General features: G+C 43.2%; 1 protein-coding gene and 1 long non-coding RNA gene across 4 annotated transcripts in view; both read left to right on the top strand.

The window, feature by feature from the left end:
* LOC133018605 (complement factor H-like) overlaps positions 1-14995 on the top strand; it is a 37602-nt gene that overhangs the window by 11750 nt on the left and 10857 nt on the right. For 2 of the 3 annotated variants that reach the window (XM_061085006.1, XM_061085005.1), the window contains exons 10-12: positions 364-522; positions 733-836; positions 1020-1061. In XM_061085006.1, coding sequence (XP_060940989.1) covers positions 364-522; positions 733-836; positions 1020-1061 — 305 coding nt within the window. Of the gene's footprint in view, positions 1-93; positions 256-363; positions 523-732; positions 837-1019; positions 1062-14995 lie in introns of all 3 variants that reach the window. The other variant, XM_061085008.1, reaches the window with a different exon arrangement.
* On the top strand, positions 1521-2588 carry LOC133018606 (uncharacterized). The gene is made up of 4 exons (XR_009682817.1): positions 1521-1698; positions 1791-1955; positions 2253-2278; positions 2422-2588. It is a non-coding gene; the product is annotated as an uncharacterized LOC133018606 (long non-coding RNA).

The following is a 14995-nucleotide window of genomic DNA, read 5'->3' as shown; positions in this document are numbered from 1 at the left end:
TTAGTCCCACAAGTTATGTTGTTGCTGATGAGAGGATTTCTTTCACTTAGATACTGTGACAGACTTAAATAATCATTTTTTTTTTCATTTCAGTCGAACACTGTGGGACACGCCCAATTGTTCCTAATGGTGTCGTTGTGGAAGAAGAACGAATGTATTTGAAATTCCAGTGTCCGGCTTTTTACAAACAAGTCGGTGAAGACATTGTGAGGTGTTACGATGGCGGCTCTTGGTCAAAAGTACCCGTCTGCGAAGGTATAAAGAAGTCAACACTTATTTTAATTCCTTCAGTCTATCAAATTTCGAAATATTTTTAAAACCAAAATATGTATCCTTGTGTTTGTTTCTGTTCATTTTGTACAGATGCATTTTGTGTCATGGAACCTGGTTATTATGTTCCTGGTTTAGAGGTTCCTTTGGCTATGTTTATAAAGGAAGGAGAGACCGAATATATTCCATGTACTCGGCAGGATCACAGCTTGGCTGTTCATTGCTCCAATCGTAGAATCACTCATACCGGCTGTAAGTATAAATACATTCGGTGCTTTGTATTTCAGCGTGTCACAGTGCTTTTTGTTTCTGCCTTTTTTATTGTCAGCTAACAAACATGAATCTCTGAGCTCTGATCCTCAGTAAGAAGCAGAGGAGACAAAGTCAGTAACTTTGTGATTAAAGATGCATTTTCAGTCAATTATCAATAATTAAACATGTATTTAATGTTTGTCCATTTAGGTAAAGACACAGGACGAGGTGGTGGACATGGTGGTTCTGCTGAGGCAGGAACAAGTAGGGGACACAGCACGTCCTCTGGCAGAGGAACACAGCTGGCAGTGGAGGTAGGCCTACGTCTCTTCTATCACTGTGACAAAATATGAGCAGATCCCACTCATTGATTTTTATTTTTATCATTTAAAAAGGTGAAAATGTCCTTGGACAAGATCTGAATGAATAAGAAAGAAATAACATCCTAATGAGATGTGAAACTTCTATTCTGTCTTCATGTGCTCTGTGTCTTACAGGATCCTCCAGCACCTCTGCCAACAGGCCTCTCTTTATACCCAGTAAGTCACTCAGACTCATTCGCTTCTTTGAGATGAACCATCGTCATCATGGCTCCACCTCTCCCCCTGACCCTCAAACTCTAAGCATTATAAAAAAATGAATTAATCATGTATGGAGGACAATTTACTGGTTGGAAAGAAAAAAAATGAATGGCTTTTATTAATAGGGACATTCATCATCTTGTCCTATATTCTAATAAACCCTGTGTATTACAACCAGCAAAATGATTGTCCTTGTCCTTCGATCATTATGTCGTCGGAGGTGACGACTTGAGATGCCTCAGCCTTCTTTTCTTCTTCTATTGTTTAATGTTTTTGTCCTTCCTGCAATAGCAGGCTATATAGATACATATATATAAGTATTGATTATTATTACTATACAAAACGAGTATTTTGGCCGTATTGAAGAGTAAAAAAGAGATTTGGAGAATAAAGTTATAAAGAAAACAATTACCAATATTAATTTATATTTAAAAAATTATACGTGGAATACGACCCAGTATCTCCAATGGGGATATTGTGGAAACTAGAGAGATGTTTTTGAAATACGCGTGCAACAGCTATTACAAATATGTGGGTCCAGAGACAGTGGTGTATCATTCAAACGGCACATGGTCAGATCTGCCCAGCTGCAAAGGTACGAACAAGTCAGCACTGCAAGACTTTATAGGAATGGTCTGTCCAGGAGATTGTGAAAATACAAATGTTTATTTTTTTCCTTTTGGGCAGCTACCTTCTGTTCTGTGGACACTCGTGAATATCCTAAATTACATCCTGATGGAGTGAAATATGTGAAAGATGGTGAGAATGTGTCAATGGCATGTGTGGACGACTGGAGGACAGATCATTTTTCTGTGGTCCGCTGCACTGAAGGAATAATTAGGTTAAGTAAATGTAAGTATCACTTTAAGCTCAGTACAACGGAAATAACATAAAATCCTTTTCAGCTATGATATGTGTGTGTAGAGTCTCGTAAAACTTATTATAGTGGTCAGGGGGGGAAGTCCAGAAAGTTCAAGGCAAGCAAGTGGGCGTGGTCTAACACCTTTTCGAAAGATTTTGGTGATTAAGTGCGACGCCAGTGTCAATGTGGTGGAACTAAAAAGTGGGAATTTTAAAGCAGAATTAAACCCTATGACTTCAATTGATAGAACAATACTCACTGCTGTGCTAACATTTGATTATTTTTAGGTTGTAGCTGGATCTCAATTAAGTTGGTGAGTAATAATCTTGTATGATGCAATAATGTAGCGTAATTTTCATATGCATGGATGACGATGGGTTCATAATAAAATCTTTATTATTGTATATGTTTTTTTATCATGGTTTGTTGTTTGTAAAACCTCTGTCTTTTGACCAGAACGCTTGCTCAGACACTTTGATGAAGAGGAGGATGTTCACTGACTGAAAACAGATGCCAGCCTGGAAAACTGAAGTTATGCCTGTGATGATACATATTTTGTAACATTATATCATGTCGGCTTTTTCTAAAGCCAATTTCAGGCTTCTCATAAATTCCTACAACAAGTTGGTTCAAAGCCACACAAATGACTGTTAGTCGGCTTGGTTAAAACCTGGACTGGAATCTCTTGTCTTTCTAGTATTGTGTTTTTCTAAATCCTCCCCTGAAATCACCCATGAGGCATCTGTGTAGTTTGTCACAAGGCTAATGACACACACGTTCATCACATCTGATTTTATTGATCATGACACAGAGTTTGCGAAGTTTCAGAACGGAATCAATTCTGTAACAGATCATTAACATTTACTCAGTTGATTGACAGACAATAAAAACAATAACAGCTGGGACACAATTTTAAACAGCCACTCCTCCTTGAGGTGCAACTGATTACACATAATTTCTAATTAATTCGTCTCTTTCTTCAACTACCCTCTGAAATTCAATAATTTCACAGTTGGAAATTGTTCATAATTGCTTTAATCATATTTCATATGATTTACCATTTCAATTTAATATATGCTGTGTGCAGTATTGAAGGGTCCTCGCACCTTTGTGCAGTGTTTGGGGGGGTGCAGTTGCCACAGCGTTACTGCGGAGCGACTGTTACGGCTCCAGGATGTTAGCTTGCTACGTCTAGGGGGGGAGTAGGGGAACCATAACACATGTTACTGTTAGGCTGACTCGGAGAACAACAAAACAGGGCACAACAGCAAACTGGATCAGTAAGTGTGTTTTATTTAGCCAGCGATCCGCCAAGGGGAATAGGGAACTATAAGCGGAGCCAAAGCAAAGAAAACAAGATAAAGTGACAACTAACTAGTGCACACATACAACCTAGCTAATACATACAGAGGGTGGCCCCGCTCCTAACCTGATGTGATAACAGAGTATGGTCTACGTGATGGCAGTGTAAACCCAAGGGTGTCTTACCTATTCACCTAAACCCCGGTGGCATCTCACAAACAAAAGGCAACAGCTCCACACAGCCCACACACAGGCAGACAATGGCCTCTCCCCATGGAGACAAAACAGGTGCAAGTTATCAAGGCCTGACGACACTAATTGGCCAACAGACAGCTCCCAGATTGGACAGGGGGTTGGACGATGGTGGAGGAACAGCCAATGGTGTGAGACCTGCAGAGAATGAGAGGGGAGACACAGGAAAACAACCACACACGTAACACCCCCACCCATAAAAGCAAACATCACACACGAGAAAGGGCATCCGCACACATATTCTCGGAGCCCTTCTTGTGACGAATCACCAGGTTGTACCCCTGCACAATCAGCGCCCACCGCATGAGGCGCTGGTTCTGATTATACATCCGGTGGAGAAAAACCAGCGGATTGTGATCCGTGTAGACCACAATTGGCCTAGAACTCGATCCCAAATAAACTTCAAAAAACTGGAGTGCCATCAGCAAAGCCAGAGCTTCCTGCTCAATAGTAGAGTACCGTGTCTGGCACTCATTGAACTTCCGTGAGAAGTAGCAGACCGGATGGTCCAGCCCGTTGGAATCCTCCTGGATAAGAACGGCACCGGCACCTACATTGCATGCGTCTACCTCCATCTTGAATGGCTTCTCAAAGTCAGGAGCCACCAGAACAGGGGTACTACATAGCAGAGTCTTAACAGAAACAAAAGCGTGTTGGCAATCTGGAGACCACGCAAACGGGACCAAGGGGCTCAGCAGACTAGTCAGAGGGGCGACAACAGAGGAAAAATTCCTACAGAACCCACGATAATACCCAGCCATACCCAAGAAGCGGCGCAGCTCACGCCGGGTGATGGGCACTGGGAAGGCAGTGATAGCAGTCACCTTAGCCTCCACGGGGCGCACCTCACCACCCCCAACCTGTTTACCAAGGTAAGTAACGGTAGCCCTACCAAACTCACATTTTGCCAAATTCAGCGTCAAGGAAGCCCTCGCCAAACGCTGGAACACTGTTGTCAAGGTATCTACATGAGCAGCCCAATCAGACGAATACACAACTACATCATCGAGGTAAGCAGCACAGTGTGGGACGTCAGCTAAAACAATATTCACTAAGCGCTGGAAAGTGGCAGGTGCATTCCGCATCCCAAACGCCATCACTGAGTACTGCTGAAACTTGTCTGGAGTGACAAATGCGGAGATCTCCGAAGCACGAGCAGTAAGTGGGACTTGCCAATATCCCTTTAACAGATCCAGCTTTGTCACATACCGGGCAGACCCAATGGTGTCCACACAATCATCAATACGCGGCAACGGGTACGAGTCAGGAACCGTGACTGCGTTCACCTTCCTATAATCCGTACAGAAACGGAACGTGCCATCAGGCTTGGGTACCAAGAGGCATGGTGAACTCCAAGGACTAGAGCTCGAAGACGCCAGACTATTCTCTACTAAATAAGACACCTCCTGCGACATGATCAACCTTTTCGTAGCGTTAATGCGGTATGGATGCTGCTTGATAGGTGCTGCACCTCCCACATCTATATCATGCTTCAAAACGTTGGTCAGGGAAGGAACATCACCGAACAGACAAGGGAACCCACGTATTAGGGCTACCATGTCAGCCCTACGTTCCTCATCCAGATAGGTCAGATGCGAGTCCAGAGATGACAGCATCCGAGAGTTCAACAACCGAGGAGTCTGTTGAGGAGCACTCCGCAACTCCAATCCATCCTCGTCACCCTCAGGAACCTGGTAGGAGCCTGGAACCAATACAGCTGGAACGGCAGACTTGACTGTGGGACCCGTAGACCCTTCTACGGAGTCCTCAGGAGGAGTAACTTTTGCATGATACAACTTAAGCATGTTAACATGGCAAACTCTTGTCTTGCGCCTCCGATCTGGGGTCTGTATAACATAATCTGTGTCACTCAACTTCCGTCCCACACAATAAGGACCGGAGAAACGGGCAGAGAGGGAGGATCCGGGAATGGGAAGCAGAACTAGAACCTGGTCACCCGTCTGCAGTGAACGTGGGACAGCCTTCTCATCAAAGTGACGCTTCATCCGCTTCTGTGAGGCGGACAGAGCTTCCCTAGCGAGGGCACAGGCACTGTGCAACCGTTCACGGAACCGGCTCACATAAGTTAACACATTTTGAGAAGAAGCACTACCCGAGATAAGCTGGTCTTTCAGAACTCTGAGAGGGCCGCGTACCGTATGTCCAAAAACAAGGTCAGCCGGACTAAACCCTAAGGACTCCTGAACGATCTCACGAACCGCAAACAAGGCAAAAGGAACACCCTCATCCCAGTCTCTCCCGGTCTCGAGACAGTACTTTCGCAGTATGGATTTAAGCGTTTGGTGCCAACGTTCGAGAGCACCCTGAGACTCAGGGTGGTAGGCACTGGAAACTCTGTGTGTAATAGACAAAGATGTCAGCACCTGCTCAAAAAGGTTAGAAAGGAAATTACTTCCTTGATCAGTTTGCACCACTTTCGGGAGCCCAAACGTCGAGAAAAACTTAACCAAAGCCTTGACCACTGCCTGAGCAGTGATTTTCCGAAGGGGAATAGCCTCAGGATACCGTGTAGCAACACACATAATCGTCAATAAAAACTGGTTACCAGTCTTAGACTTAGGCAATGGGCCAACACAATCAACTAACACGTGCTCAAAAGGCTCACCTAACGCGGGTATCGGACAGAGAGGAGCGGGTGGAATAACCTGGTTTGGTTTTCCTGTGACCTGACAGGTATGACAAGTACGACAGAATGCAGCTACATCACGTTTCAGTCCAGGCCAAAAGAAGTGCCTTAGAATCCTGTCATAGGTTTTCGTGATACCTAAATGACCAGACCATACGTGACTATGAGCAAGTGATAGAATATCCTGTCGATATGCAACAGGCACTACAATCTGATAGATCACACTCCAGTCACGTTCTGAATCAAGAGATGAAGTCCACTTACGCATGAGAAGAGCATTATCTAGGAAGTAACCCACCTTACCGTCGATATCCCCACCCGGAGTAACAGCCTTCCCATAACACTGCTCCAGTGTAGAATCTATCTTTTGCATAGCAACCAGCTTATCACGAGTTATCGGTAGAGGCAATGGGTCGAGACTAAGGCCAGCATTCTCAACGGCACTGTTCTTATCCGGCTGTGGAGGGGGCACAGAGGTAGAACCAGTAACCTCATTTACGTCCCCCACTGGGACAAGAAAGGAGTCAGACAGGTCAACCACATTACTCAATGGTCGGGACTGCGCCCGTGTAACAGCCCCCACCGGAAAAATCCCAGGGAATCTCTCGGCTAACTCATCCTCAGCGTTAGCTTCGGGACAGTCCAATACCTCCAACATAGGCAGCACTCTGCCTCCAGCAATATCATTGCCCATGATAAACTGAACGCCTTTTACCGGCAGGTTATGACACACCCCGACTTTGAAAATTCCACTGACTAAATCACATTTTAAATGTATCAGGTGCAAGGGGACTGGCACAAATCCCATCTCTATGCCCTGAACCAAAACACTGGAACCACAGAATGAATCACCTGACAATGGCACTGCATCAGAGAGGATAAACGACTGGGCCGCCCCAGTGTCACGGAGAATCTGAACCTTTTGCTGTTCCTTTGGATCACCGGTCAGTGACACAAGACCACTCAAAATGAATGGTTTGTAGCTGGGGTCAGGAAGGTCAGAAATGCACACATTCGGCATAACTGCCACAGAGCGAGAAACTGTACTTATCAACCCAACCCCCTTTTGTTGTTGAACGGGCGGTGGATGATTTCTCATACGAAGCTGACAGTCAGCAATTAAATGGCCAAATTCATGACAATAATAACACTCCCGTTCCTCCCTAGAACGTAAAGGTAGCGAAACTGACCTGCGAAACTGAGTGGTTGGAGAGGTAGAGAACGAATGAGCGGGCTTGTGGGTGAGTACAAACTCGTCCGCTAATACAGCTGCCTGGGACATTGACACCACTTTTTGCTCATTCAAGTATGTTACTATACGTTCTGATACACTATTCTTGAATTCCTCCAGCAGGACTAATTCTCGAAGAGAGGAAAAATCTGTAGTTTTAGTGGCGGTGCACCACCGATCAAACAAGGTGGCCTTCTCTCGAGCAAACTCCATGAAAGTACGATCAGGAGACTTTTTGCAACTCCTAAATTTTTGTCTATATGCCTCAGGTACTAACTCATACGCACGAAGAACAGTGGTTTTAACAATTTCGTAATCTAGACTGTCCGCCAATGAAATGGACGCCAACACCTCCTGAGCTTTACCAGTTAGTTTACACTGAAGCAAGAGGGGCCACACCTCTTTAGGCCACTGCATAGAAACTGCGATGCGTTCAAACACACCAAAATAAGAATCGATTTCCGATTCCCGGAACTGCGGAACCAACGCCATTTGTTTAGTCACATCCAATGTGCAAAATGAGCTAGCTAGTGGAGAAGAGAGGGTGGTTTGGGGTGAACGTGCTGCACTTGCAGCCTCCAATTCCAACCTCCGTAGTTTCACCTCCTTCTCTGCCTCAATCCGTCGGATCTCCAGATGGTGCTCACGCTCAGCTTGCCTCTCTCCACGCTCAGCCTCCATTTGCAAGCGGGCCAACCTTACTTTCAGACGGGCGTCCTGAGACGACATTAATAAAGTAGGTGACAACGGATTAAAGCGTGGTAAGGTAGCGGGTGGCTTAGCCTCTGCCCCAGCCTGCATGTCCTCCCTATCATCACTACAAGGAGAAGCCGCATTCACACCAAGCACCTCCTTGCCCACCAGCATATCCACGACACACTCCTTAAGTCTCGCTTTGAGCAGGGTCCCCTGAACTGGAAACTCAAAATGAGCCGCTATGGCATATAAATCAGCCTTCCGGCATCTGTCAATTCGATCCATAGACGGATCAGCCAAAAAGACACCCAAATCAAAAGCCTCCATAACGAGCCCTACAAAAACAACTACTGCCTATCTTATACACACAAACCAGCTACACTATGTGCACACCTGCATCGAACACCTCTAAGCCAGCCCGACGTGGAGTCCTACAATGAGGATCCCGGACAAGCCCCCAAATATGTTACGGCTCCAGGATGTTAGCTTGCTACGTCTAGGGGGGGGAGTAGGGGAACCATAACACATGTTACTGTTAGGCTGACTCGGAGAACAACAAAACAGGGCACAACAGCAAACTGGATCAGTAAGTGTGTTTTATTTAGCCAGCGATCCGCCAAGGGGAATAGGGAACTATAAGCGGAGCCAAAGCAAAGAAAACAAGATAAAGTGACAACTAACTAGTGCACACATACAACCTAGCTAATACATACAGAGGGTGGCCCCGCTCCTAACCTGATGTGATAACAGAGTATGGTCTACGTGATGGCAGTGTAAACCCAAGGGTGTCTTACCTATTCACCTAAACCCCGGTGGCATCTCACAAACAAAAGGCAACAGCTCCACACAGCCCACACACAGGCAGACAATGGCCTCTCCCCATGGAGACAAAACAGGTGCAAGTTATCAAGGCCTGACGACACTAATTGGCCAACAGACAGCTCCCAGATTGGACAGGGGGTTGGACGATGGTGGAGGAACAGCCAATGGTGTGAGACCTGCAGAGAATGAGAGGGGAGACACAGGAAAACAACCACACACGTAACAGCGACACAATGTGATATGTGTCAAGAACAGATCTGACTATGAATTTGGCAATAAGTCCAGTCGCCTGCTTGCCCACCAACTGAAAAATCTAAATAATGATCGCTCAATTAATATGATAAGAACACAGAATGGGGATGTCACACATGATCCAACGATTGTCAATAGTACTTTCCGGGATTTTTATAAATCCCTGTATAGTACAGATAAGGCTGACGAGGCTGACATTGCTTCATATTTGAACAATGTCCCTTTACCTACTATTGCGGAGGAGGATCGCTACAGCCTAGATGCTGCATTCACTCCAGAGGAGGTCTGGGCTGCAATTCAGTCTATGCCAAATGGGAAGTGTCCAGGCCCCGACGGGTTTCCAATGGAATTTTTTAAGAAATTCTGGCCAGAGATCCGCACAATTTTTATGCCTGCCGTTAATGGTATCTTGAGAGATGGCATGCCCCCCTCCTGGAGATACGCTTCCATTAGTTTACTTCTAAAAAAAGATAAAAACCCTTTAGATTGTTCATCATTTAGGCCTATTAGTCTCCTCAATGTGGACTACAAAATGATGGCAAAGGTACTGGCTCGGAGATTGGAAAACATCCTTCCGAAAATAATAAACCCAGATCAAGCGGGGTTTGTAAAATCAAGATATGGCACAGACAATGTACTGCGCATTCTTAATATTGTTCAATATCTTAACGCACACAAAAATCCAGCACTTATAGTCTCCCTTGATGCCGAAAAGGCTTTCGACCGGGTTGAATGGTCTTTTCTGTTTCCGGTGTTAGCAAAATTCGACCTGGGCTCTAATTTCATTAACATGATTAAAACCTTCTATACAGACCCAATAACCACAGTTAATACAAATGGTTTGATGTCTGATGGCTTCCCGGTGCGCAGGGGTTGCAGACAGGGGTGCCCCCTGTCACCTTTACTGTTTATACTGTTTATTGAACCTCTGGCCAAGGCCATCAGAACTAACCCTGATATATTTGGGATTGGGGTGGGTGAGGAAAACCACATTATTTCCTTATTTGCAGATGATGTCCTTTTATATATTTATAAACCTGAGAAATCAATTCCGGCAGTTTTGAAATCTATAGCCACATTCAGTGCCCTGTCGGGTTATAAGATCAACCTGGGGAAGTCGGTTGTTACACCCTTTGATATCCCCCAGGATATGTCTATACAATCTCCTTTCCAAGTGTCCAGGAGGGGTTTTAAATATTTAGGTACATTTGTCACCCCTGATTTAAATAATCTGTTTGAAACTAATTACTCACCTCTAATTCAAAGGGTTAAGAACGATCTGACAAAATGGGCCTCGATACCAACTTCTTTCCTCGGGAGAATCAACACTATAAAAATGAATATTCTTCCTCGATTGAACTATTTATTTCAAAATCTCCCGTGCTACCTGACCTCTGCATTTTTTAAGTCTCTGAATTCTCATGTATCTCGCTATATCTGGAACAATAAACATCCAAGAGTTAAGTTCTCTACTCTTACTAAGCCAAAGGATCTCGGAGGCTTGTCATTGCCTTCTCTACAACTATACTATTGGTCAGCACAACTTAAAATGATGTCAGAGTGGTTTTTGAATAGGAAAGACTCCTTATGGTTGGGTCTTGAATCTCAATCTTGTTATCCCAGAAAACTTACTTCCCTTCCATTCATCAATAATATAGATCATTTAAATCATCTCAAGAATAACATAATTGTTTATAACACACTACTAGTCTGGCGAGACGTGAGGAAATACCAGAATATTCCTCCTGTCCTCTCTCTCCGATGTCCCCTGGCTCTGAATCCAGATTTACCAGCACAGATTAGGAGTATTGGTCTGATGGAGTGGGCATCTAAGGGCCTATCTAACTTTATGGACCTGTTGGACTCCGACTCTGTTAAACCATTTGAGCAAATCAGGGCTGATTTTAATATTCCTCACAAAGACTTTTATAAGTATCTCCAAATTCGTCACTTCATAGGGTCCCTTCTGAGGACAGGCAAGATTCGCATGGGACTGTTAGAGTTGGAAAACACAATAATTCTGGCTAAGTCTCCCAAAAAACTGATATCAAAGATTTATGTTTCACTTTTTTATTTTGAATCTTCAGGTTATGACTCTTTGAAGCCGGTATGGGAGCGCGACCTGGAGGTGACGTTTAACCCTATAGACTGGGACAAGATCTGTAGTGGGGTTTTCCCCAAATGTACCTCAATCTCCATACATGAACAGAACTTTAAATTTTTTTTTAGAACCTATTACACACCTGTTCGCCTCCAGAGAATGTTCCCTGACACCTCTAACCTTTGTTATAAATGTAAAGTACATAAAGGTACATTTATTCACTTGTTTTGGTCATGCGACCTTATACAGACTTTCTGGAAGGGGGTACACTCTGTAATTCAGGAGGTCACGGGTAAAATATTCTTGCTGACTTCCTCTTTCTGTCTCCTCAGTCATACCCCAGACAATCTCTTTGATGCGGACACTAATTCTTTGTTGATAATTCTTTTATTTTTGGCTAAAAAATGTATTTTGCTGAGGTGGTCAACCCCTCAGGTCCCTACAGTCGACATGTGGATATCGCAGATTTCTGCTCTTTTCCCCATTGAGAAGTTGACCCACGACCTCAATCACAAATCAGTCAGGTTTTGGAAGATCTGGGAACCGGTGCATTCATTCTTACAAAAGCCATAACTCATATTCTTTTTCTGGAAGGGGAGGACTAACTGCTCTTTTATTTTATTTGTTTCATTCCTTTTATTTTATATACGCTATTCCCTTGTCTATCTCCTGTCATCCTGCTGATTGTGTATGTATGTATGTTTGTGTATACACGGATGTATGTGTGTATATATGTATGTGTGTATATATATATATATATATATATATATATGTGTATATGTATGTATATGTATATATGTATGGGTATGTGTATGTGTGTATATAAATATATGTATATATGTGTGGAAGGATATATACTGCAGTGCTCATTGTTAGTTTGGGGTGGGATTTTTGTTGTTGTTCTGTTTGTTTTGTTGTCTGTTCTGTTTTTCTAATGTTTGTTCTATAAAATGGTTAAAAACCAATAAAAAGAATATTAAAAAAAAAAAAAAAGAACAGATCTGACAATGTACATGTTTTTGAACAGTCAGCGTGTATCTTCGTAACTGGAACACATGATCAATACTACGTAAACACTGTGCTGTTGTATGGCTACAGTAGTTTGAATAAAATGTCCACTATACATTCCAACAGAAACCTTGGTATTCTTTTGTTTAGATCAGACATATCTGTGTCAAACAATGACTTATGATTCATGATCAATACGTACGACAACCAGCTTATAGTTTAATCACTTTTTTTTAAAATCTTGCTCAGAGTTAATATTGGTTGTTTCTGAAATCACCAACTCATTCACTAACTCATACTTCACTTTATAAGGACTTTTATGAGGGGAACTTTGAGATCCTTGGTAAAAGAAACACTTTTTGACACTACTTGATAGAGTTTCTCTGATCCTCATAACGAACAGCAGCCAGGGGAATTTCCATAGTCAATTCTGAATGTTTATTTTACACTTAGTATTAAAACCTTTTAGGTAAAAAGCAGATTCAATTCATGTAGATATCTAGAAATACACCTGTTTGCTGCAGTTTGTGCTTTTACCACCACAACTCACACATTTGTCTCATGCCGGTTGTAGGAGCCATATTAAGCTTTGTTATCTTTCTTTATTAGCCATGCGTGTGTGTGTGTGTGTGTGAGAGTGACACTGTCTGTAGGTGTTTTTACCCCACCTACAGGACGCCTGAACTGAACCTGAGAGGCGAAGGGTGGAGCCAAGAGGAAAGGCTTAAAGAGCCAGCCACAAGAGCATCTGGGCGTGGCTGAGCGAGGCAACACTTTTTTGACCATGTTTTGTGACGTTCAATGTGCTCTACGAGAGACTCTTTAGTTGAATGTAATTAGTTTGTTTCAAGCAATTTGTAAACCATCTTTTTTCTACAATAAATGGCCAAAGGGACCAACCGGACAAACCTCTACTCCTCATCTTTTATACATGCGTCAGGATCAAACCCAACTCAACCACCAGTAGCAGTAAAATAGAAATTGCTGCTACAATTAGTCAAAAAAGTGCCTTGGATGGATGACCTTGGAAAAAAAAAAAGCAACATTGGATGGATGAATACTGGAACAAAGGAGGTTGAAGTCTGAATTCAGGTGCATGTGCCACTCGGGAGTGGTGGAGGACCAAGATTGAATCCAACTGAATCTGCAGAAATCGGTATGTGTATGAAGAAACTTTAAAGGAATCTTGTTTATTGCCTGAAGAAGAATCATTTTTGTTGAATATTGATTTATATTTTTGAAGAAAAAAGGACTTTGAGTTTGTCAAGTTGAACAAAGAGCTTCAGTTTCCAATATGGCTGACCATGCTGATATTTCTGTTGATTCTGAAAGGCAAAGAGAAATGTTTGAGTTTGAGAAAAAGGAAGCAAAACAAGTTAGAAGGAATAAATTGGCTGCTTTGACTCGCAAAATGAATAGGATGACTGAACTCATGTCTGATCCAGCAAACCTGGAGCAAGTAAAGAAGAACTTGCAGGAATATATATTTATGTTTGAGGAGTTTAATGAATTACACAAAGGATATCAAGAGCTTTTATCAAAGGATGAATGTGTTACAGACACAGGAGAGTGGTATGAACCGAAGAGGATTCATTTTGAGGAGTTTAAGACAAGGGCTGAAGAATGGATTCAATCATGTCCTGTTGTTGCACCTCCAACAGAGAAAGATGATGAAATTAGTCCCAAAGACAGCATCTCTTCAGTTAGTAGGGGATCTAAAAGGTCAATATCAAGTTCAGCTTCAGCTCGTCTGGTGGCACAGGCTGAGAGGGCAGCACTTTTAGCAAAGGCTGATGCTATGAAAGAAAGGCAAGCTTTAGAAGAAAAAGGAAAAAAAATTAGAAGGCAAGTGGAGACTTTGACTTTTGAAGCTGAATTGTCTGCTACAAATGCCAGGCTTGCAGTGTATGCTGGTGCTGAGGAGCAAGTGGCTTCTACCCCAGCTGATGGCATGAATGTGTACTTCGAGGAAAGGAACCTGGAACTCGACAACATCGACACACTGCAACAAGTGGCTCACACAACCAACATATTTGAGGAAAGGATTGTTCGACCAAAGGATCAAGTGAAACACATACCTTTGTTTCAAGCACGCAGCAGACAAGGTGAACTGGGTGACTATAGAGGACACTGGTTACTCCAGGAAACCCCAGAGGCCGTGGGTCCAGATCAAAGGTCACAGTCTACATTGAATCTACAGGCAGATCGTGCAACTCAAGGAGGTAATGATGTTCTGAAACTTATTAAGGAGAAATCCATTGATCACTCTGACAAAGTTGAGCTCAGTACAGAATACAGACCGCTGGTTGATCTTGTAAACTCCGGGAAAGACATGGCAGGTCCTATGCTGCCTGAACAAGGGCAGTACAGGTCATTACAGGACAATGTAGATCCCATTAGTCTAATTGCGATCTTGAATAGACAAAATGAAATCACGTCTATGCTTCTCAGACAGCAGCAATTATCTACATTGCCACCTAAAAGTGTTACTGTCTTTGATGGAGATATCTTAGAGTTTAGGTCATTTATGAACTCTTTTGAACATAACATTGAGAGGAAAACAGACAATGGACAAGACAGATTGTTTTACCTTGAACAATATACAAAGGGCCAAGCTAGGGACCTAGTAAAGAGCTGTCAGCACATGGATGGAGATCAGGGTTATCTCAGAGCCAAACGCTTGTTACAGGAACATTTTGGCAATGAGTTTAAAATTTCC

Source organism: Limanda limanda, chromosome 13 (genome assembly GCF_963576545.1).
Source record: "Limanda limanda chromosome 13, fLimLim1.1, whole genome shotgun sequence".
NCBI lineage: Eukaryota > Metazoa > Chordata > Actinopteri > Pleuronectiformes > Pleuronectidae > Limanda > Limanda limanda.
This window is presented reverse-complemented; position numbering and strand designations above follow the sequence as displayed.